Here is a 26,000-nt window from a genome sequence, read left to right on the forward strand (position 1 = left end):
AAGATGGACTCAGGACAGAAAAGATAAACAAAATATAGCACCCATGACCAAAAAAGCCTGTATACATCATTGGCCAATGTCAGTGTCTTCGTTGACTGAGCATGGAGCGGGACTGTGGGAGGACAGTGAGGACTAAGAGTGGATTCACTTTTCCAAAGAACAAAAGTTACTGTTTGCAGTTAATAATGTGGCTTGTAAGACATCAGATCATTTTCTCTGTATTATCAGTAGCACATCAGCTTTGAGCTTAATATTGCTTTTCCAATCATTTATACCGTAGATTGTACTGTATAAAGGAAGCAATCAGTAGAAAACATTTCAGAGACACAAGACAAGGTTGAGTTCTGACATAAATACAATTCAACTTCTGTACAGTAAACAAAGCAAAATATCAAATGAATTCATTAGAGCACCTGCACGCTGATAAATCAGCTATTCAAAGTCGACTGAGCAGTTGGATTGTGAGATGCTAATAACTGAAATGTTCCTCTTTCTTTGTTGTTTGATTTTAATAAACTACAAAGCATTTTCTGGTGATTAGGAAAACAAGCAGCCATTTTCATTTTTGTTGATTTTTTTTACTGTTATTTTGAGTTACATGTGTGTAGACAGGTAGCTAAAACACTACCGTGTTCAAAACAATAATCACTTCTTGAGAAGCAATAAACAAACAAAAGAAAACATTCTAGTGCTCAGCATAATGTAACAAAAATATGGCAGTAGTTGGTACATTTATCAACAAGGCACCAAAGGTATCAATATTTTTGTCCCTGCTTCTGTATGAGGTTGCCTGAATAATAATAAAAAACCATTTCTGGATTGTGAATGTAGAAAATGATCCTTTTCTCTGCACCAGAGCTGACATCTCTAATCCCTGCCTCTCATGTAAAGGGAAACTTGGTGCTTTGATAAGTTTCTGAAGTGCCATAGTGAAGGAGTGACAATGACTGCCTGTGAACAGGGAAACAATTAAGGAAGTCCTTATGATGAGGGGTATAGGTATTCATAATGACAGAGTAAAAGAGCACAACCATAATATTTTAGTTCACAGAGAAGGGGTAACTGCTCTCCCAACCAGTCCACACCTATTGCCCTGATGCCTTCCAGCTATGGTTACACTTTAATGGAGGTGAGCGTTGAGGTCATACTTCTCGCAGAATTTGTCCGTGAAGGGGATACAAGTAAGTAGTTCACACCAGTCGCACTTGATTGGGTAGACGTAAAAGAGCACCACAAGGCCTGAAAAGAGACCAACAAACACCAGCAGAAATATGATAATCTGACAGCGTTTGCGGTACATGTCCATTCGACCAAAGCTGATGTAGGGTAGGAAGGTGAAGGACAGGAAAAAGCCAGAGATGAAACCACAAATGTGGGCAAAATTGTCAATCCAGGGCAACAGCCCAAAGGCAAAGAGGAAGAGCACCACACACAGCAGCTTGGTGAAGGCCCTCCAAGGCTGGGCCAGGATCTGCCAGCTCTGAAACAGCTCCACAAACAGACAGGCCAGGATCCCAAACTGAGAGCCAGCTGGACCCACCTGAGAAAAAGCAGAAAAGAAAAAAAGCACAAGGTTGAGAAAACCCAACAAAATGTTCTGAAACATTTATAACCACGTCACAGAAAAAGTAATGCCCTATCAATCTTAATTGCATGTCATATCATGCAGTGTGTGTGTGTGTGTATTACAGATGATCACCTCTGCTCTGTAGGGCAGGAAGATGGCCGAAGCCAAATTGCCAGTGATGCCACTGAGGATGTAAATGATTGAGATGCGCAGCCAGCCTGCCAGTTTCTCCAGGTCCCTTAGTATGGTCATCTGGAAAGCCACCGACACCAGGCAGTGAAGGATCCTACAAAAACAGACATAAACAAAGGTTCACGTGCGATACGAGCGTGCATGTGTGCGAAAGTGGGTGCAAAGCTGCATGTGCCGAGACGATAATCTCTCTGTGAAGGAGAAACAAACAACCGAGAAGGAATGACTTTGCTCAACAGCAAAATCACTCTGTCTCAGTGGAGCTTAATGAGTTCATGTAGTGAGGGCACTTTGTTTAATTACCCAAGAGAGAGATAACAGACAACATGAGGATGAAACTTCTATTCTTAACTGTAAGGTCAGCTCTTTGTACAGACTGACTGATAAGTAAAGTAAAGCTGTCTGATACAGCACATACGGTGAAATGAGTGCACGTGATGGGTTGGATCATGTGTAGAACATATTTGTGACACATGGAAGACAGCTGGAGCAACTCCAGCTAAGCCTATAGACTTCATCTCTCATTTGTAACAGAAGTGGTATAAATTAGTAATTAATTATCATAATTAATGTACATTGCATGTTATGCATATACTTAAAAAAAAAAAAACCTCTCTCCACTTGCCCTTCTTGTGGACGGTACCCCCCCACCCCTCTTTCAAGCTCAGGTTCTGAGATAAAAGCAGAGCTTGAGGGTTCTATGCAGTATCTTAGCTGTTCCTGGAACTGCGCTCATATGCACAGAGGTCTCTAATGTTGTTTCCGGGATCTGTTGGGGCCATTTTTCCAGTTAGGGTGCTCTGATTACCACTGGTACCACTGCTGCCTTTAATTCCCACATCTTTTCAACTTCCTCCTTTAGCCCTTGGTATTTCTGGAGCTTCTCGTGTTTCTTCCTCTTGATGTTCTTGTCACTTGGAATTGCTACATCTATCACAACTGCTATCTTCTGTAGCTCGTAGACCACCACAGTGTCATGTAGGTTAGCCACCTTTTTGTCAGTCTGGATCTGTAAGTGCCACAGGATCTTAGCTCTGGCATTTTGGTTTTGACGTTCCATGTATGTTGTACCTGCATCTTACACCCCGCTCCTATGTAATGGACTGTCTCAGAGACCTCTTTGCACAGCATACACCTGGGGCCCTGCCTGGTGTGGTAGACTAAGGATTCTATTGCTCTTGTGCTCAGGGCCTGTTCTTGAGGTGCCATTATTAGTGCCTCAGTGCTGTCTTTCAGACTAGCCTTTTTTCTAGCCACTGAAAAGACTTCTTGATATCAGCCACTTCTTCAATCTGTCGGTGGTCAATTACAAACACACAGCCTTCGGCAATTTCCTTGTATGTTCCAAACACATAATGCCCTATAAAGCTAAATAAAATTCTGATGTTTAAGTATTTTTATTCCTCAGTGCTTTGTCCAAACACAGACTTAGATTATTATCCTTTTTTTCCCCCTTGACTGATTTGTAGACTATAATGTGCTTCTGGTCAGCTTTTATTTTTAACAACTGAGTGTTGAGTTCTTGGTACAAGTGTGGGGAATTTTCTTGTCATTTTTTGTTAGAAGCAAAATTATAAAACTAAGCATGAAAAAATAATAATCTAAAAATCACTTCAAATTGGCATAATCACATTTCTCATTTTTGTTTGATTCATTTGCCAGGAAAATGGCAGAACAAGCAAAACCACCCTGTCAGCATGTGACTCACCCAGCATGCAGGAAAAGAGAGAGCCAGAGCCTGTAAAACTGATCTGGAATCTCAGGGTTGAGGAAAGGCAACAGACCGCAGACATCATCTATGCAATGCACCTGAGAAAGGACAAAACACAGCATATTGAGTCACATTCATCAGACATGCCATATTTCATACAATGAGAGGAATAACAGGACACACACTATTCAAACAATTAAAGATCAGAAATTAAACAAGCTGCTGTACATGTCCGACACAGAAATGTTTGATGAGCAAAAAAACGCACACCATGCCAAAAATAACAGCTCTTTCCCATCAGAACCGAAAGAGCGCACAAAAAAAAAAAAATGCTGTCACTAAACACTTTGTACTTTTATCTTTTGTGTGTACTAGGCAGAGCTGCTTACTTGAGAGCAAAGCGTAGCCTCCTCATGAAAGTAGCCTTTCATGAAGTCACAATATTCCCGGGATGTGATTTCACACCTTGAAGAAAATAAGCAGCAGTTAGTAAAAACAGCTCATCAGCCTTGTATGTGACCTGTCCTTTATAAATGTTGCTTATAAGTTTATGAGATCTCCTCACCTTCCTTTGGTTCCAATGCAGCAGGGTCGGCCTGTAATGGTGCAGTCTATATGAGGCAGGTTGGTATGGTTCCCTGTGTTGTACCGGGTACAAATCTAAAAGCAAAAGAAGAGGAACAACTGCTAACTTTATCTAAAATAATATACTTTTAATCCTTTACCTGCAGATACACCAAACATATCAGTATTCTCAGAAACATCACAATACTGTGACAAGTGAATTCTGGAAACTTTGCTAAACGAAAAACATACACGATTGTTTTATTTTCAGTATAATAGGTAATAAAAACATTGCCAAATGGGGAATTTGCTTGGATTTCCATTTCTTTTGTGCCGCTTTCAACAAATCTAAGTTATTTCATAGATTCAGACACAAAGATCAACATCAGGTCATACGAAAGATGTCCTCTTTATGTCAAAATACGACACAGGGTTTAAAAGTGCTCACCGGCCACTTGGTGATGTCATCAGGCCATTCATGTGGCGGCACTGAGGCAGGTTCCAGACATATTCTGCAAGAAGAGAAAGTAAAATAAGACAAATACACACAAGGCAAAACACAAATCTGGTGTAGGTGAAATAATAAGAACCACTTGTATGTTACCTGGGATCCTGATGGCACACTGAGCCATACTGCCTGTCTTTACCATTTAACTGGGGAGTGCTGGAATGCTTCGGCCACTTCACCCACACAGCTAGAGTACTCTACACAGATACAAACGCAGAGGATCAGAACTGCCCACAACATCGCTTTATTGGCGAATTAGAAAGATAAAGGATATCAAAGAATTGTGTGTGTTTACAGACCGAGCATTTCTCCTCTGAGGTTTGAACACAGCCAGAGCGATCGTTCCGTACACAGCAGGCAGAGTTACGTTCAATAGCTCTCTTTTCCCTGATAAGATCATGCACCTGCTTGTCTTGTCGCATGCACGGAGAATATTTGGCCCCCAAGTGGATCAAGGCCTCCTAAAATCGACAGATAATGGTGCGCAAGAAAAAACAAAAATCAATCCCTATTTATAGACATTTAACTATGATTATTTGTTGCATTGTTTTTAAATTTGTTTAACACAATATGGGGGGTAAAAAGGTGCTTACTGAACTAGGCCCGATCCAAAAGTTCTCCTGCTGCACAAACTTGACATTTTCATACACACCTTTGTTTCTTAAAACCTAAATCAAATGATAAGCAAACCAGAAACCGTATAATCAACAATAAAAGGAGTCATGATAAGGCGAAATCAATGTCAAGTTGTCAACAAAGATGCTTATCATATCTGAACCCAGACTCACAGAATCAACCGTCTCATGCTGGGAAAAGCCCACAGGTGCAATCCCATAGATGCATACAGCCAAGATAGTGATGAGTAAATGGACAAAGGTAATCCAGTATGTAAAAAAAGGCCTAAAAGAGACAAAGAACTTGTTTTTAGAAAAAAAATTGCTGCAGCTGTCATCTTCCATCAGTGTCACTCACTGAGGCAGGGAGCAAGAAAGTGTTTATTAGACCAATATGAGGAGAGGTGCAGTACCTGTGGTCATCCATATCCTCTATCTGTCTTTTGACATAACTGTCGATGCGCTTGCGGTAGGTGCGGTTTGTGAGCTTTCCTACCATGCCCAACCCATAAGGCCTCTTCTCACGGGCAAAAAGCTTCTTGACCGGTACAACAATACGCTGCCCACGCCGCTGTCCATTCACGCTCACCACCTCCTGACGCAAGGGCACCTTCGGCGGTCCTGGAGTTCCTTCTTTGGCTTTTCGCCACCCTCTCTCCAGAGGTCTGGAGGAAATAACAAAGGAGATAAATTCGAGTCGAAAGTAGAAGGGTATGGAAAAAAAAAGTTGCTTTATTTAAAAAAAAAAAAAATTATTCAATTCTTTTTTTTTTATTTTGTATTTTAGATCACTCATCAGGAGATTCATCATGCAGAAGATTCTGAACACATACTTAGTTAGAGAGGTGGGAAAACTTATTTTTCTTTTAATGTTTCTCTTCTTTTCTGTAAAAGCATAGCACTGTTTTTGTTTACTAAAACTGCAAATACTGATGGTTTGACATTCTATGCACTTCTCACAGGAAAAACTGATTTCCAGTAACAAGGATCAGCATTAATTATTTTCCAAAATGTGTCAGTACAGTCTTACTGACTAACAGTGCAGTGACAGCAACTCACAGCATGAGATGACTTCTTTCCAGCTCCATCTTATCTAGGGCGCTGCCTGTCAGCTCTGTCTCGTCCTTCTTGCTGCTGGGCTCTGTCTCTTTGATGGCCGCCTCAGATGGTGACTCAAACACCTCGTCTGCGTATGTGGATAACTCCTCATGCATCAGCAGATCCTTGAATAGATAAAGTAGTAAGAAAATCGTTAGTACAGGTGCAAGAATTTATCATTTGTTTGGTTTGTAACATTTTTTAATTATACTTCTTGACAAATGAGTAAGTAACATAGAAACGAGAGCATACTCTGGCAAAGAAGGATGTGTCCAGTTCATCGGGAAAGTCAACCACGTCTTCCTCCATGAAGCTGGCAGGGGTGAAGCTTCGTCTTTGAGCCCGTTTTAGAGTGCTCTCCCGTAAAGAGCGCCCCTGAGAGATACACACAGACCCAATCATTTCTATACACATTAACAGCTGTATTCTCTCCATTAGAGGAAGTCAGTAACAAGGTATCAATAAAATCTAAACATACTTTTGATTAAAACTATTCTCGTGTTACAGCTTGTTTTGTTTAGTGTTGTTCGATCACTTGTTATTCCTATTTTTGCCTTGTTTTTGCCTTTCCTTTTTTCAGTTTATGCTTTTTCTGAATAGATTTTTGGAAAATATCCAATATTGCCAAAAAACCCAAAATGAATTAATGAATAAAATAAAATCCAATAAAGTACAGAAAGGGATGTAAATAACTGTTTGCAAAACTTATTTCCTTCTAGTACATTTTTATTTTGTATGCAATTCATAAATTTGAATTTGATCTGTTCAGATGATCTTATCCTGCTTACTCACCTTGACCAGCGCTGCAGCAGCCCTGAAGCTCATCTTTGCCACAGACTCCCTCTTACGTCGGCGAGGCAGCCGGTTGAGACCTGAGCGGGAGCTGGTGAAGGAGCAAAGCGAGGCAGCTCCAGGGGTAATGGGAGTTTGAGGCACACTGTAGCCATCTACCTCCTCCACCATTCGAAAGGCCCTTCCACGTGCCAATGGATCTACAATCTAGAGACAGATATATTTCACCTCAGGAATTCAACAAAAGTTTTAAATTTGATCAGTGAGATTGAAGAAAAAAAAAAAAAGAGCTTTTAGTCATTTAATTTTGATGCATTCAAGAAGATCATGAAAAGATCGAAACTGGTAGGGTCAAATTTATTGAAAAAATAAAATTAGAATAATTTCTCAATATATGATCTACATTTTCATGGCATATTTAGTTAAATTTAATGAGTATTAAGAAAAAATGCAAAGCGACCCATTATCCATTTACCTTTTGCATTCCATGCTGTGAGGAGGGCACATATAGAGGAGGTGGGGTCTCAGTGCTGGTCAAGGAAATGTTGTCTTGGCTGGGCAGATCCATCTCTCGTATCACCTGTGGTTTCAGCTTTCCATAGCGCAGACTGCAGTGGCGCAGACTTTTCCTCTGCCATTTCTGGGTGGCGTCGCCATCCTTACTAACCCCGAACCAGTCCGCCGTTCCCCTAACACCACAAACACCAACTTTTCAACTTAATTTTCAAAAGTTAGATCAAATGCTTTTAATATTCCAGAAACAAGTAGAACTTGAAGGAGGAGTGGGTCTGCAAAAATGAAACGGTGATTAAACAACACTTCCCATATGTAAAAAGCTGCCCCAGACAGCGCCAGAAGTAGGCAGAGTAAAGGGAACAAGCCGATGCATGTTGATGTGAAACACGCATACACACAAGCACACGGAATATCTGCATTATACAGTAACACACTCTCTCACAGTCTGCATGTTCAAATAAAGAGAATAAGGAAGGGATTAGTGAAGTTCTGATGCCGCAAATTAAATTGGGATCTTAAGTGACACCAGCTGACAGAAAATCCAATTCACAGACAATGAGGACCTCCTTTTTTCACTCTGCACATTCCAACAAATCCTTAAGTATACACCCATGCATTCAAGTTGTTGATGTTGAAGCCTAATAAGTCCCAGAACAAACAATGTTACAGACCCCCGAGGCCAGGATGTGGAAGTGGAAAACATTCTTCAAAGGAAAAAAAAAAAATAGGCAAGTGAGCTGATAATTCACTAATTACAACCTGCAAAGTGAATATTCAGTCAGTCAAGATCAGTTCTATTTATTTATCACTTGCTAGTCCTTCACCTCTTAAAATCCATGTCAGTTCCATTAATGATCAAGTGATGTTTAGGATACTGTACGAGTGTCTCTCTTTACAGCCCTAACTTATCTCTGTGAGTGAGGTTGATTGTTGTTATTAACCACCCTTAACTAATCGAGTACCACAGAAAGGGCAATCGGATCTGGCACAGCATCCTGCAAATGCTGGCAAACAAACACAATTACAAAGCAACAACATCTTGTGTTGGATTCTGTTTAAAAAAAATAAATAGCAGTGAAATGAGCCCCTCCAACCCGGTTGAGTCATTACTGTTGAGGATGCCTTTGAAAAAAGGAAATGATCACTTTTGGTTTCAGGTCTTTATATGAGACATTTGAAAAAGAAATGTTTGTGGTGACATGACTAACCGGCAGTGGCCAGTGACAGAGAGATGAACAATCCCTAAGTATCCTGTGATGTTGAGCTCATAAAAAACTGCATTTTTGGAAACCGAGCATAACATGAGCAATATTCTCACTTATCCACTGACAGTGAATAAATTAGTACACATCTTCATTCTAGCTGTGATTCTAACGCTCACACTCCTGCGAAGCACTATCTACTGTACCTGAGCAGAGTTCTGGAGAGAGAGTGATGTTTCCTGATGCTGCGCCGAGCAGCCCGCTGCCCCTTAATGGGCACAGTGTTAATCCGCTCAAAGTGCACTCTTCTGCTGCTGTGACCAGGCATAACAGGGCCAGAAGGTGGCGAGAAGGGACAGAGGAGAAAGAGAAAAGAAACAGGAAGTGAAAAGGAAAAATGCTGTGCTATAGCCATCGTGCAAAGAGAGCAAAGCAGGCAGTTGGTCAAAGAGTTTTGTTTAGGTTTGAAAAATAAGGGAAAGTTATTACAAGGTACATGGGATCAATATATTAATCAAAAAGTGTCTTCAAATTTAAAAAAAGAAAAAGAAAAGAGAGAAATACTGTTGAAAAGTTTTTTATTTTTATAATTTTTCCATGCCATGGGACCCTGGTCACCAGTAGCCTTAGTTTAACTCATGAATCTCATAAGCATGCATTGCTTATAAAAGATTGCATGGAATAGCATCATTTTCAAACTCCAGACACCTACTGTACCCCAGCAGATTTTAACAACACTGCTGCATGCTGTTTTGCAAAAGAGATGTGAAGTTTTTAATATTGCAATTTTAAGATGGAGTAGAAGCTAATGCTGGATGCACTTATAGTGTACGATGCCTACATGTGAAGATAGTAGTTTACTACTTCCCCATACCTCTTTATGGTCTGTGTAATGGATGACTGTCGTTGTAACACAGGCCGCCGGGTGTCAAACAAGTCACGTGGTGGAGGTGAGAGGTGAGAGGTCTCCACCGGCATGCTGATACTGCGCAGGAATCCCTGCCTCTTCATCGGCTAAACAGGAAGAGATGCATTGGAAAAGTGTAAAAACAAATGTTAATGAGAAAATAGTGAGAAGTGCATTCAGTCAGAGAGAGAGAGAGAGAGAGAGAGAGAGAGAGAGAGAGAGAGAGAGAGAGAGCACCTGAACAAAAGTAGGAGGTTCGTCTAATGACATCTGAGCCGTGGGAATGTCCAGTCTGAGCCAGGGAGGTTTCTTCCTCTGCAGGCTGCTGGTGCTTTCCCGCCGTGTTTCAGCCATGTTCTCCGTCCCACCCCAGGCCTGCCAGCTACATATATGGAGAAGGATTGAAGAGATTATTCAAATAAGCATTATTCTAATAAAATTAAATCTTATCTTAAGAAATATCATAAAAATCACAATTTGAATTTAAGTATATTCTTTTTCCGCAATAAATATGATGGTCACAGTGATTTTCTGCTGCAGAACTGTTTCACAAGAGGGTGCTAAGGCCCCCTATTCTATCAAAATGTGGGCATTAATGTATTTCTGCTCACTGGATAGTAAAAGGGAAACCAGAATACTCAGAATAACCTACAGCTGTTTACCACTTCTCAAAAAAACATCACAGACATGAATTTGTGCTTGAGAGTGAGGAAGTTGTCAGTCTTACATATAATCCCTTAATTTTCACATAAAATCAAGCATAATTCCCCTTTGTGGTTAAAAGTAGCTCTGCTTCCAGCAGACATCTATCAGAGACTAATGACTGTGTATGCATTCCCATAATGAGGACTGTGGACCACAGGAGGTGCACAATAAACCTCAGCATCAGACAGTCTTCTTGTAGCTGTAGCCTTGTTATCATCAGCCCTACATTTTATTGTCCCACCATCCAACCTCACTTCTCTGGGTTTGTTTCCTGCCCTTTTCAGGATTCCCATAATTCTCATGGAAAACTAAACTAGTTTGCCCCTTAACAGCTCGCATTTGTACTTCTGATATAGTATCCAAAAAACAACCAACTATGTATTCGCTTACTGTTGATTCAATCATCCTTTTAGCCTGCAGTAAAAGGACAAATGTCAAATTGCAAAAGAGAGAGTCTCTTCAGCTATGCAAATAAAACCAAATGAATGTGAAAAATCTCCTTCCCACCCATACATGACATTTTTAGTAATATATCTTTAGGTCAAAATGCCTCTCAACGTTATTGTCACATATATCGTCACATCAGAGGTTTTCACCCATCACACCAAGTTATGTCCTCACATCTGTTGTTACAGCTCAAGTTATTAGAAAAAAAGTACCACAGAAGAAAAGGAACCACATCTGTTTCAGGTTGACATTTTAATGCACTGCAGGCTTCTGTTTTAGCCCTTGTGATGATAGGAAGTATTGTCAGGGAATCTCACCAGAGACGGAAGGAAAATGTCACACTGAGGGCAGCAGGGGTTGTCAGCAGTGTGTTAACAATTAAACATGATCTAGGTGTCAAAACTGCTTCAAAATTCATTGAACTAGAAGGATACTGACTTTGTTTAAGATATTATAAGCTGACATTTCTGCAATAGTACAGTGATAGAGACTGCAACAAAAAGTTGAAAAACTTGATGAACTAGTTGAAATAAAACAAACACTTTAAGTTGTTATGGTGTTAATACATTTTACTTCAGTGTCTATAATGTTTGGCCTTATGCACATATTAGGCTTTGATGGTGAATGTTGTGTGACCTCCAGTGACATTGTCTGGAGTATGATTAGCAAAACAGACTGGACTGCAAAGTCACACAGTCAGAAACTTCTAGAGTTGGGGGAAAAAAAAGAGTGAATGAGGCCATGTAGACAGCACAGAAACTTATTTTAGATTATTCATTCTTTTCCATGCTAGCCAATTTATCTGTTATCAGTGTGGCTTAACGTACAATTTAGTTCACATTACCAGAAAAAAATATATCCTACACAGAAATAATCATAGACCTCATCTATCATGTAGAGCAGTTACTAACATCGGGGAAATACAACTGTAATTTGACTTATGCAGAGCTCGTTGAAACAATAGCCTTCTATCTTGCTTCAGGCTACAATATATAATTATTTGATTAATTTTACCATTAGTTCAGACAGCAGGGTTCCTGATATAAAGCAGATCTGTGAAGGGGGAGGGAGCATCTGCTTAAGAGTTTCAGAATGAAGTAGACTGGGAGCAAAGCAGCATGCAAGGGAAGCGACATTTCCTTCATGCTTGACCTCTGGTTGCACTGAATAGTGCATTGATGGCCAACACAAAAAGACTGTGAAAGTCTTGCCCAACATGCAAGCAAAATTCAGTGCTGAAGGATTAATGTAGCCATTCAGCTATTGTTATAGTACCCAATAGTCTGCTGACCAGCACATTATAAGAGCATCTGGTCACAGCCCAAGCTAAACCTCCAACGTTCCACAGAGAGTAAAGCCAAGTGACTTGGAAGTCCGTCTCCTTCTTACTCTCTTGTCCCCTTCCAAAGTCAACATGGCACCGAAACTGGCAGTGGGCTGCAACTCGTGTCTGAGGAGGAGTTTAGCTGGAACAGTTGGCACAGTCATCTCTCAAAAGCCAGCACAAATATGACTAGCTTTTCATGCATTTCTCCCTGAAAATTTCAAATTTTAGAACTGAGAGGATTGGATTCGAGGCTTTTCCTTGTCTGAAAAAAATAAACATTATAAGCAGGAAGTCCTTCAGAAGCAGATATCCTTGGGGATGAAATGTTCAACTCAATTTTTGGCAAATATCCAGACTGGGAGATTAGCTCTTCCTTGACAGCGCATGTTATCTAGGTTCATGTATGGGGAGTGTGTGGAGGGGGGCTAGTGATATAAGACTGTACTATTCAAACTATTCCACCTGCCCACTGCTTAGCAAACATACCATGATGGTTTATCTTACACTCAAGGTGGTTGTGCTTTTTTTTTTCCTGGCTGAGATGGTGTATGGTAACAATTTAAAGAGTGTAATAGTTTCCCACAGTGTTTACATTCCCTGTGCTAATTTGAGGCTCACATTCTTTCAGCCACCATGATTTGATCTATTTTCTCAAAAGGATTTGTTTTTACTTCAAGATTCACATCTAAAGAGGGAAATCACCCACATCCATAACTTAACTGCACCGTGTAAGATTGGCTTCCTGCTCTCTGTAAGAAACTAATACTTCCCACTGAATCACACGACCCACAACTACCCTGCATTGATTGTGTTTCATTCTGGGGCTGACACTGCCTTGATGACACCCCATGATGCATTAGGCAGCAGAGGACAGACAAGCAAAGTTAAATACAGAGGACAAGCCGACTTCTCTGCAGGTGCAGGGACGTCCGATGGACCACGATGACTGGGGTTGACAGGCATAAACAGAATTTCTCTATTTCTCCATCTGGGGAGCTTCAACCAATGACATTATGTTCCGCATATAAATTCAGGCTTTAAAACCACTGGTGCGATCTTTTATATAATCATTTAGTAAATGGCTTGGAGTCATGCAGTGAAAGACATTAGTTCATGACAATAGAGGCCCAAATGTCACAAGTGAAGCTTAAAGTCAAAGAGAAGACAAGTTAAGTTAATTGGAGCTCTAATTGTCACCTTGAACACACTCTAGTGCTGGAGAGGAAAACTTTAGTTTGGATGGGGGAAGATGTGCGACTGTTTTGCTTTGCGTTTGGTCAATGGCAACACCGCCAGTTTTCTCATATTGCTCTTATGCTTCAAGCATGTGTAGAGGCTTGTACGAAAGTATTGCCATCTTGTTTGACATTCATAATGAATAAAATAGTAATCAGGCAGTGGTCTCTTTTATATTTGTATATTTTTTGTAGAAACCTTGTTCAAAATTTTGAGTCCCACACAAGAAGATAAAATGAAAATTATGGCCACTGGGCTTTCTGTTCGCTTAATTTATGCATTTTCTGCGTTAATGTGACCACACTTTTTTCCAGTGGTAGAAAAATTATTATTTAGTGAGTTAATCTTAACATTCATTTGTACATTCTTGAAATCCCCTCTGTCCAAGGCCATTTATAATCTCAGTGCATGCCCTACCCACATTCCACAAGATCTCGGTCTGAAACAGAACCATGCTAAAATGGCAGAGCTGGAAACCACATGTAGTCTAACCATTATGGACTGGCTGGTTTCCGGGCACTGTGTGTGCTCTGCTGCTATGCGTTTCTCCACAGGAGGCAGTAAATGAAGCCACACTTAAGGTGACTAAGAAAGCAGCATCATTGAGACAGAGCCTAGTCTCAAACCAAGTAAGGCCCTACTTGCTTGCAGAGGGGATTGTTGAACCAAGGTGGTCAGTGGAAAGGAAGGAACCCTGCCTAGCATGCACAGTCGGATGGATGACCTTATTAATATAGGTAGTGAGAAGTCAGGACACTTCATTATTGAGAGCTGCAGTGCTTCCTGGCCTTAGGCTTTCTGTCCTCATTTCATTTCTCTGTGTGGCTGCCTTTTTCCAACTCTCAAATTAGTGCTGTAGTATTACTGTAGTAGTAGTATCACTACTACTTTTTCAGTATATATTAGCAAGTTTTTTTATGTTAAAATATCATTTACAAGTTATTTTATCAAAACAAGTTTCAAACTGACGTGGATTACACATAAAACCTTAAGGCACAAACTGGCTATAGTAGGTGTTCCACATACTCCAACAGTTAGTCATTTACTATAAATGCTTCTACTATTCATTGTTTCTTATGTCACTGTCTATGCTGGAGGCAAAGCTTAACATTGGAAACAATGGAGGGAAGCTGCACTCCCAAAGTTGTTCTTTCACTGGTAGAACTAAAGAAATATGTAGAAAAAAATTGGGCTACTTTTTCCAAAGGAAATGACACCACAAACTCTTGACTATAAAGTCATCCCAATGAATGGCTTGGGGTACCTCACGCCAGCAATGTAGCAGTGCAGTAATGTGTAGTTTCTACTAGCGTCTCAAGCCCATCTGCACATTAACTGCAGAACAAGGCTTTTGATCTTTATATAGCACAGTGTGCCTCCAACTGGGGTGAATTAAGACGCTGATGAAACAAAAAAGCAACTGATTTTTCTTTCAGGTGAAGAGAACAGAAACACAGAACAGAGACAAACACTAAAAATAAATGTGTTATAATGCAGAGCCATTGCTGCCAAGAAACTTCACAGGTTGTGGATGCTGATTTTAGTACAGAATATCAACTATCATTTCTCTAAAGCAACACTTAAAAATGTTTTGGTAATGTATAACTTCCTCACGAGCTACTCTAACAAATATCAGAGTACTGTGGTTCCATTTTTCCAAATGAAATATAAGCTGACCCACGAATATAGCTCTGAACCTCCAACTTTCTGTCTCATTGTGCTAATTACTAATGGAGGAAAACACTGCAGACGCAGCCACAAGTCAGAGTAGTGCTTGACTGAGCACCAGTAAAAACTGCAGTCATTGGAATTGACCCTGGTGATATGTGACAGTCTGTCACACCAAACCAGCACATACGACTAAAAAATACACATAGTAACAGCAGACATATCCGTCACAGCTGACCCTGAGATCAAGTGTCACAGTGAGCCGAGGGGCATGCATGGTGGGCGGGAGAGGCTGCTGTGATTGGCAAGGTGGATGGTGGGCAAAGACCCAGCAAAGAGGGGTGAAGCAGCTCACACTTTTTTTCATGCTTTTGTTTTTTTTTAGATCTTTTTTAAGCACTCTGTGTGATTGTTTTAACAATGCAAACTCAACCATATCCTTCACAGTGTTTTCATAGTGCAGTGACAGATTTGTACACAGTCCAACACCAGACTCCCTCACAATCATAACAGTGTTTACTAAGAGCCACAGATATGAATAGCTTACAAAAGTATAAATGGCCTCTTAACAGCAGTCTGCATACATTCGGTCTATTTGAAAAACTTAGTGGCTACATTTACAATCTACATTTGGATGAAACTGAACCCAACATAAGTAACACCTTCATGCCCCACATTGTTAGTTGGGTTTTGATCAAAATAAGACTACAACTTTCAAAATCTGGATTCATCAAGTTGATTTTAATAAACTGAATGTGCCAACTGGTCTTTGTGAAAGGAAACACCATCTGCATTTGCCATTGTACAGCATACACCCGTTCCTTTCTCCTACAAAACCTTAGATATTGCCAGGAAAGCACAGGAGCTACAAAAATTGTGCTATACTATTTTATCAGCACAAGACCCAGCCTTTCACTGTGCAGTAATATCCTGCACAGGAAATCAATATGAAAGAGAGGGGAGGCATGTTGTGCTACGCAGAAACTGAGACAGAAAATATAATGACTTTAATATCATTGTGTTTCCAAACAGAATATCCCAACTGACCATCGATTCTGGTCAGGTTTAAGTTATCCTTCTTTTTGCCATGAAGAAGAATGATTATTACATGTGTTGCTAATTCAGCAGTTTAGTTATTTAATCATTCCGCAGGGGTAAATTATTTACAACTCAAGTCTCATTGGAGCTACTGGACATATGCAGGTAGCTGCACATGGCATTTAGCCAGGCCATCTTTTCTCACACTATTTTAACAAGCCTGTATCACCTCACTACAGGAGATAGAAAAAGATTTTGGTGGAAAACTAAGGCTCACTTGGTAAATCTGTATACTGTCTCAGTGCAGAGCTGTGTTTGTATCTCTAATCTTCAGGAAGCAGCTGACAGCAAAGACTCCTTCACCATGGGCTATATGTCACACAGGCCAAGGCAACCAATTATGTCTCTTTTGATATATAAAAAAGGAAAAGAACACTTGTTTACTCTCTGAAGTCAGTTCAGTCAGGTACCACCCAGGCACTTTGGGAAGAGGCTGTTGATAAGCAGTCCATTTTAAACTTCGACACCAGATGCTTCAAGCTTATTTGCTTACCATATAAGCTTATCTCAACTTGCTCAATCTCCACCAGTAGCCAACAAGAGTGAGAAAATTCAGCAGCTCCTGAAACCTACAGCACAACTTCACACTCTGGTAGAGACTATGTGCAAGTACGGGATAACTGTGTGTTGAGAGCACTTAATGAAATTCAACAAGAGTGTGATACTGACCTAACCTGACCAAAAGCAGATGTTTAAAAAAGACAGGAAGGTCAAATTTTTTGATAAAGCCATTTTACTCATCGGCTTGAAAGAAATCTTAAATAATTGAATTTAGTAAAACATACACAGATAATGCCATGACACTACAAATAATAGAATTAAGGCAACTAACACTGAAAATCTTTTCTGAGCAGTTTTACATTTCTACAAACAGTGGCAGTCTCATAAATCTAAAAGCCTTTGCAAATAATTTGAATTACTTAAAATTTTCGAACTAGCCAAAGTTTGTCAAACCAGATTGACATCATGACAAAGGAAAATTTCAAAGATCTCCATTTACACTTCTCACCGTATGAACAATATTAGCATCAGAGCATCAGATTAGCATCTTATCTTTCTGATAAGGTTCAATTATCTTTCTCACCCTCTAAATTTAAGATGTAGCATCTAAAGCTTTAAAAGAGCAACTGTTTTAAACAACAAAATTAAGTTGTGTTTTCCAGCTAATCCCAGTCCTCAAAAATGTGTCCTGAGACTCCATACAAGCATCTTATTGTCTATAGCAGGTTTGACATTCTCTTGTTAAGTGAGTAAGAGGTGAATCTCTTACAGAGCATGCACTGACAACATGTGATCCCCATCTAAATACTTTCCAGCATGATATCAGCCTGAATCAAGGCTACAAAAGGCTTCATTGTATGGGCTGATGTGGACGGGGCTGAACAAGGGTCATTGTGCAGTCTGATCATAGTTAAAAAAAGCAAGAGGAGGCTCAACTTTTCATTCCTCCATCAATGGAAATGGCACACCAAGCAAATTCTCTGCTGAGAAAATTACTCAGTGAAGCACAAGGCAAGTTAACTCAATCATGGTTTTGCATGGACATCATATGGGTGTGTATGTTGGAAAGCTATATTGATAGTAAGAAATAAGACGTATTGCTCATGTCATAACTGTTATCTTATCAATCAACAGGATTGAAAATACTCCACAAAGGACAGCCATTAGCTTTATCATGTCACATCCTCTGTGGGAGACCACCAGCATGAAGAGGTCAGGTTTCTGCTTGTTTTACTGGGGAGAGCTAGAAGGAAGGAAATGCACAACAGAGGAGGGGGCAATGTGTAAATGAAGGCAGGAAACATGCTGCAGACCGGGTGTATTCTCTGTGTCCGGTCCACATGACCCCGGAAACAACATACATTTGCTCACATGCACAGGAACACATCCACACCGCACGTGTAAACATACACATCCCATCCCTGACCATGATAAGATGTACGTCACTGTGCGCCAAAAATAACATGCCATCTTGAGGGTGGCCTGCTGCACAATTCTCCCCAGCAGCAAGAGTGACCAGAAATTTCAGTGTAGTATGACATCAAAGCTGAGACCTGAATAGAGCTGATAAAGTGTGGCCTGTAGTAGTGGGAGAATGGGACTTAGCTGTTTTAGCATGGATTGAAACATAGAATAGATTTGAACTAGTCTTTAGAGCTTACCAGGTCAAACAATGTTTAGAGTTCCAACAGGTGAAAATAACTATTCAGAAAAATGTTATTCGTGTTCAGCTTCTCAGAGTATAGCAATCCACACCACAATTGTGAAAAACTTAAAAGCCAAATTAAGAACCTCAGGGTCCAAAATACCAAACTTTCAGGGGATTTCTTACACAGTCTATTTTTTCATTCAACTGTCTTAGGAGAGGAAAAAAAAACTAGATATAAAGAGTGGTCAAAGCAAGTTGGAAAAGTTCTCCAAAGCAATCAGCTTGCCATCAATCAGCAAATGCTGCTAAATCTCTCTACAAGCATACTAAAGTGAACCTGCACCTATGAGGGAGGAAGAACGCCTATGGATGCAATGGATGTGATATATAAAACTTATGCATTATTAAAAAAAAAAAACATCAAATATTGGTGAATGTACAGCGCTTTTGTCTTGGTATGAAAAACAAAAATGCTAATGACAGATTAAGTTTACTAATTGTGAGCACAGGATATTAATAATTCAATTTGATATTTGAATAGGCTAATTAAATGTTTGACTGACCTATTCGCTTCCATATGAGTCACCACCTTTCATTCAATGCTTCTGTGGTTTTTTTTTTTTTTTTTTTTTAAACAGACTGACTTAACCTTCATAGCAAGGTTTAATTAAAATTTTTACCCAGCTATTTCATATACTTGCTGAAATTACTCAAATGTTTGGGATGTGTGCAACCTTTCATGCAATTTTAGAAAATGTATCCTTGAAATATTTTACAAATGTCTAACAATTTATAGTACATGTTACTGATTGGCTGCAATGACCATCACCACTGCAGGCAATAAATATATGTACACATGGATTCATGTGGGCGTACTGTATGCGTCCAGCAGAGAACAGATGTGCGCATCCTTCACCCACAATGCACATTAAGTGTAAATTATCACTGATACATAGCCTCTGTTAGGGATGTTGGCATTACAAACTTGATTCTCTGCAGGTAGGAGGATTATATTTTATTATTTTTGTGGAGATAACAACAGCCGTGCCCTTTTTAATCTTCAGGTCCCTGTGTGGATTAGAGTTAGGGAAAACCATTCACCTTCAACAGACAACGGATAAGTAATTCTAATAAAGCTTCCATATTTTAATCTCTCTATTGCATTGGCAAGTATGTGAATTTAGAACAGTAAGAGAGGCAGCAAACTGTCATCTTTAATGAGTGTTACAAAGTATGTCTGGTTGGGCATCATTCAGATAAGTGCTTATTAACAGTTTCAGTATCTGCTGTAGTTTCAACTGCTGTATGTGGTGGGATCACTCAAATTAAAACAGAACATGTTGTCTGCTAAAATCCTTATGTGAAAAAAAATAATAAAATTGGTGTGTACTGTGTGTCTTGTGTAGTCCCTGATATTTTCAGTCCACAGGAGAAATCTCTGGGCAAGGAAGCAAATGTGGGTCACCAGACATTTTGACAGAGAACACGAACAGTGTAGATTGGGAAGCAATTACTGAGGTGAGATTTGCCCCTCAGTGTCAAAACAAGAGACAGTCATTTAGTGATGTCTGTGGTGTAATCAGGAACAGCTCACACAGATCAAAGAATTGTCCCTGTTTAAAAACGGGTTTGAATAATCATAAATGCACAAAATTTAAATTACAGACACCCTTTCAAAGGGTTACTGTTCTCATGTTAAGCTGTCTCAAAGGAAAAAAAAGCATAGATTGCACCATTCTCTTAATGCTAGACTAACCAGCTCTGTGTATCTTCAGTCAAAGTGCTATTGACATGAATAAGATACAACCATACCAACAGCAAACTATCCAGACCACTGCTTTGTAAGGGGACACCCAGGTAAAACTGCAATATTTAAGCTAGGCTCAGGGTGTCGTAAAACTAAGGATGCAGGTTGAGGAAGGAGGGAGACTGAAGCCATGCAACAGGGACAAGAGATCTGTGGAAAACTCCTGACAAAAGCACAGGAAAACAGGGAAGCCTGGGGCCGGTCCTTTGGGATAGTCACAGGCTGAGTAAGGGGAAGGCCTCTTCACTACTGATGTAACAGAAGAAAACACATACTCTTTGTCCAAGGAACCAGAGTCAGTTTTTCCCCCAAGTCACAACTCACTCACATAGGGGCACTTCAACAATCTGTTTAGAGTTTGACAACCTTGACAAATACTGTCATTAAATTATTGGGAAATGTGTTGGTGAGAGACAGAATGTCTGGTTAAGAAAAATGAGAGAAGTGAAACAAACCCTTGTTTTTTTAAAGTACAAAGTCTGAGAGTTCATAGGATTATGTTACTTCTGATTTACACTGAGTTAGTCAAACATTCAGATTGAGTATGTTACACCATATACTGAGCCTCAAAAGAGATGCCTTCAATATAACTGGGTGTGATCATTTGGGCACCATAAATGAGGGGGTTTACATCATTTTCCCTGGCATGCAGCATTACGAGCTCTGTCAACTGGCAGATGGAAGGAAAAGTTGGCAATGTGAGGACAAGTAGAAAGTACATGTGACCAAAGCAAGCTGAGAGTTGCAGGATCACATACTTTCAAGCATCCAAACAATGTCTGGCTTGATGCCACATCACTTCCTGACTGACAAGCATAAAAAAGAAACATTACAACCAATTAACTCCAACCTATTTGTATTAAAAAATTAAAACAACTACTTCTACAACAACTTAATACTACATTTGGTGACTCCTCTATTATTATTATTATAGTATTATTCTTTTAATATACAAAATGCTCAGTTTCAGTCAAAAGAAAAAAGTATCAACTCTCAAAGAAGATCCACCTCCTCTGAAAGAAAAAAAGCAGTAAAGAGAAGTCACAGGAGCCCAAAACACACCCTCATTTCTGGGAAAGTTGCTGGAGTGAGTTTCATGCGTGGTATGCGATGTTGGTGGGACTGCTGAAACTGTCCAGATATAACTGTGTGTGAAGTTCCATTCAGGGAACAGTCCACTTAAGTATAGCAGTCTAGTACACACAATGAGGATTCAAAGCCTGTGGGTATGACAACTGACTGCGCCAAAGATAGAGGGGTGGGAGAGGAGCAGCGGGTGGTGGAGTGAAGTGGGCCAGGGAGAAGGCAATCCTATTTAAAACAGCACTCTCATTGCTGCTGCATCAGGGCTGGGATACTGTATCAGTTAGGGTGTTCCTTGAGCTGGCCCTCTGGGTTAACAATGAGCTGAAGGAAAGTAAACACAATATATAGTGCTGCAGCTGCAACAACGTGGAAGAGCAACAATCAAAAAGGCTTAAAATATTCTAAATGCGCTTAATTGTAAAAGGCATGCACCTCTTGGAAAAAATGCTCTGACTTACAACCACTTTCTTAAAAGTCATCTTGAAAGTGTAGCTTTATTAACAATAGCAATGCAACCTGCAAAATAATTAAGCCCACTTTAAACAAAGAGACTGAACTGGTCTTTCACAAGTTGACAAGTCAGTTGCTCTGCAGTAACTCAAGCCTGTGAGAACTTTTAAACTCTCAATGCATCTTACAATAAAAACTGCAATTAGTAGACACATGACTCGTACATTTCTGTCTCAATGTGTCAGATAAAGATGGGTATTTGCAGTCACACCCTCTGAGAGCTCTTCACACTTAAAGAGGAAGATCAAAGGTCAAAAGGCCGTTGCAGCATGTCTACTGCATGAGCACTGGTCTTCAAAGAAAGTGCTTGCAGTCGTCTCACAGCTCTGAAAATGGGCTTTGCACTGAAGTTAAACTGCTTCAGACACCATGTCAGTAAGAACACAAATCATGATGCCAAAAATGCCCCCTATCAATAACAAATCAGATGTTTTCATCTCTGACACAGTCTAATGTTGGCTTCAGGTAAAAACAAACAGTTGACAGTAACATGGAATTTCTATGTAGCAACATCTACAACCTTTCTCCAAACTGTTGCATCAATGTTTCTAAGTATATTCTGTAAATGCTGATTCGTATATGGCTTTCCAGCTCATGACAGATGAGGTGCTAACTGAGTAAAAGGCAAGGTAGCATACTGGCAGATAGAAGGCTTGGAGGCTTAGAGGTAGACCTGATATAGCCCTGTTGCTGCATTACAACATTACATCACAGCTGACTTCATCATCATGACTGCCACTGCATCATGCAACAACAAAGGTGTCAAAGGATTGGAACAATTGTATGCAACAGTCAAGAAGTCATCAACAGGGGAGCACTGTGATACTAAGCAATAATCTGTGTATTGTATTTCCAGAAAACCTAGCAGCCATAAAATGATGATCTGTACAAACAGTACGCAACTTCCTCTGTGATTAAATTTCTGCACCAAAACCAATATATGTTGTTTTGCTTATTTTGCTGACATCAAGGCAGGATATATCTGCTTTATCTCTGTTTCAAATGAACAGCAGACACAAGAGATACAGCACTTTTTTTTTTCCACCACACAACATAGATGCACATGATAGAAAAAAAAAATCACTATTCTTTTTTGACAATTTAGTACCGGTGAGGACAAGATCAACTATTGTCTGTGGGCTGTCATAAAAAAATGTAAAAAAAAACAAATGATGTAAGCCAATGCCCGTTTAAGTTCAGGAGTGAAAAAAGTTTACTTAGCAGGAATGCGTGCATGCATTCATGTCGTCTCTCAAGTTGAAGAACAAGTTTGTTAACATGCTTGACTACTTCAGCAACTGCAACTTCATTTGCAAATCCACCCAAGAGACAAGTCTGCAGTGTAGGACCTCCCACACAAAGCAGACACAGATGATAAATACACTACTATCTGATTGAAATACATTATTCTGCTCTACAACAATTTAAGTGATAACATTTTTTTCAGAGGATCAATCCCTTCAGCCATTTTATAAATCTCTGTTTTTTAAAAGGAGAAAGACCCAAATCTACTGAAACCATATCCTGTAGTTTCATGGTACAGAAAGAAAAAGTGCTGTTTTTTTTAAGTTTTGTTTGAATATTCCTTTACCATATCCCCACTGACTAAAAATTAAGTCCAATAAATGTGGAATGGGTAGTTAAAGAAAATACAATAAGAACAAAAAGATGACCAAGGAAAATTTAACAGAATACTAATGGTGTTTAAAATAAATAAAATAAATAATTCAAATAGAAATCTGTACATACGAGACCACTTCATTATGTCCTCTGCTATCCAAATGTTCTTTGACCTGGGAATAGGAATTCATGTAAACTTCAGACTGGCTGCTTCAAAGGATTCTAAAGCGAGCAAGATTTAAACTAATGATACAAATGTGTTTTTGGGTTAAACAGCCTAAGGTTATTCAGAGAAGCATGTGCTCTGCACACATGGAACTGTTCAGCCCAGTGACGCGCATTTTATCTGAATGCAGAGCTCTGGCGAGAAAAAAATGAATAAAATAGCCAACATTCGCAAAGGGTGCGCCCTAGTTTGGAAGCAGGCAAACAGACGTGTTTCTGACAGATTTTTCCAGGATGAAAACTTCATCTCCAAGTCAACAGACCATTAAATCTACAAACAGTGCCCACTGAGAGCAAAGTGACTGTGTTGGACTTTATATATAGTTGGAATTAAAGTGATTACAGTCCACAAATGTAAATAAATTAATTAAATTAATTGATTGATTGATTGATTCATAAACAAATTCAATGCTTGCATAAAGAAAGATGCTTTGGGATGCAGGGAAAGAAATATATTTTCAAGAATGGCAGTGAATGAAGTTTGATTACATGACCACTGGGCGTGAAATCCTGCTCCCTCGTTTATTTGAAGGCAACGCCATGAAGAATTTGTACAACACTGTGCACTTGGCCAGACTGACAGACAGATACTGCTCCATGAGTCATCCAGGCATGACTACAGTGTGGCCCCCTCAACAGACATCTGAAAACTCACATACCAGCTAATCAACAAAGGCCAGCCTGAATGATAGACCTGCTTCACCATGGCTACTCCCAGCTCCATCCAAGTATCGGATACCAACATAAACACTGAAACATACACACACACTTTGGGAATATTCTCTGTAGAGTCCAGTTGGAGCAGATACAGAGGACGAGCATGACTGCCACTATCACACATCAGGGGCTTGCTTTATTGGTGTGATTACATCACCCCAAGTTATGATCCCCCCCTGCTGCATGCGATAACGTTTCAGGAACACTGGGCACACAAACCAGGCCATGTGCTCCTATGTCCTCTCTGCCAAAATAACTCAGCAGTTTCTAATACAGTATGTCTACAGTTTCACTTTAGTCTGCTCAGGTATTGCAAGACAGTAGTGCGTGTAACCTGTCAACAACATTGTAGTTTGTTAATACATAGGCTGCTTGAGCTGCTGTCCTGGAATGTTTTACTTCTGGTGAGTCAGATTTACACATTTAGGTGGCCTCGGCAAGTGTGTGATTTTGTGACTTTCTGCCATGAGTCATTTTGAGTCAGTGTGATTAGTGCAACGCAAATATCTAAGAACAAAATAACATGTTTAAGGCTATAGTGGAAGATAACAGGGAGGTGATGTGGCATGAATATGCCACTTGTTCTTTTTGTGCTCTTTTATCTCATGAATTATGTAACATCTGCATTTATTTATACTAGTACACTGGAAATGTGTGATGCTGGTTTTAGCAAAATCTCATGAGCTCAAAAATACATTTCCTTCGAAAAGGAGGGTGGGGTTACGGTGATGACCAAAAAGAAGAAGAGTAGGAGTGGGAGGTGGAGGACAAAGATGAGTAAGGTTATGGTGGGACGTTATGTGTTGTGTTCCACCATTGTTCAACAACACAGTCACTTATGATCAATCCTTTAAAAACGCAATCAGAGTCTAGCCCCATAATTTTGGAATTAGGCCTTTGGCTCATATGGCTCTAATGCGAGTAATCTCTCCTGACCAAAAATTTTTTAAAAATGTTTTAAAAAGTAATCTAACAATTCACCGTGTGTCTCGTTTTGGACATGAAACACACTTAATCTCAATTAATTTCACTGACAATTTTACTACGCGTGTTGTCATTATCACACTTTGTATAAAGGTGATTGGGCCTTAAGGTGAATTAAATGGGCTACATGATGAGCGCTTTATATTGCCGACTTTGACAACGACAACTCCACAAGAAGCAACGCAAAAAGCACAGCACTCTGAGCCCTAAATATGATAAGTCACCTCAATCTAAAAGGATTCCCATGTTGACCAGTTAATTGACCCGTAATTCAAACGACTTGTACACGCGCTTGTTTCCTCCTCGATCACGACGCGTGAGCGCTTCTTCCGACTGCTGCCTTCCGTATGGGCGACCAGAGAAGATATGATAAAATGACAACTTACCCTTAGTACAACCAGCTCACTTGATTTCCAGCAGTAACAATCCGGTTTCAGAGATTCTTCCACGGCCAGCAAATTTCTGATTTGTCACATCATCTTGCCTGCGGCGCAGCAATAAACGCGCTCCTTTTCCACCCCGCAGATGTTTTCAAGCCAATCCCGGTGCTGTAGTATTTAATCGGGTCACTCTTGATCACAGCAGCAGCTGAGATAGAAAAGGGGGATGTAGCCGAAATGTGGCTGCTGTCCAGTCCGGTGCTTTACTATTACGGACAGTGCATTCCCACACTGCTCCATGAAGCGACCGGGTAAGTTCCCTTCTGCCGGTTGTAGCCTAATTCAGTTTGGTGGAGAGTCCGCCCCGCCC

At 40.0% G+C, this 26,000-nt stretch overlaps 1 protein-coding gene across 3 annotated transcripts; it reads right to left on the reverse strand.

Moving 5' to 3' along the window:
- Positions 1–544: 544 nt before the first annotated feature.
- On the reverse strand, positions 545–26,000 carry rhbdf1a (rhomboid 5 homolog 1a (Drosophila)). Of its 3 annotated transcripts, none has more exons than XM_072368886.1 (19): positions 25,637–26,000; positions 9,909–10,053; positions 9,639–9,778; positions 8,971–9,075; positions 7,522–7,735; positions 7,047–7,253; positions 6,507–6,629; positions 6,216–6,379; positions 5,570–5,821; positions 5,331–5,442; positions 5,136–5,210; positions 4,842–5,003; positions 4,639–4,739; positions 4,483–4,546; positions 4,036–4,130; positions 3,860–3,935; positions 3,468–3,568; positions 1,700–1,853; positions 545–1,540 (listed from the first exon to the last, which is right to left on the reverse strand). In XM_072368886.1, the coding sequence occupies exons 2-19, from the start codon at positions 10,023–10,025 to the stop codon at positions 1,121–1,123; spliced, it is 2,682 nt and encodes an 893-aa protein (XP_072224987.1). In that variant the 5' UTR covers positions 10,026–10,053; positions 25,637–26,000; the 3' UTR covers positions 545–1,120. The 3 variants fall into 3 exon arrangements, with proteins under 3 accessions (XP_072224987.1, XP_072224986.1, XP_072224988.1); XM_072368885.1 differs by having other exon boundaries at positions 8,971–9,078; XM_072368887.1 differs by lacking the exon at positions 8,971–9,075 and having other exon boundaries at positions 546–1,540; positions 25,637–25,999.

The sequence above is a fragment of the Leuresthes tenuis genome, unplaced genomic scaffold (genome assembly GCF_036924035.1).
Source record: "Leuresthes tenuis unplaced genomic scaffold, fLeuTen1.0.hap1 SCAF_17, whole genome shotgun sequence".
Lineage (NCBI taxonomy): Eukaryota > Metazoa > Chordata > Actinopteri > Atheriniformes > Atherinopsidae > Leuresthes > Leuresthes tenuis.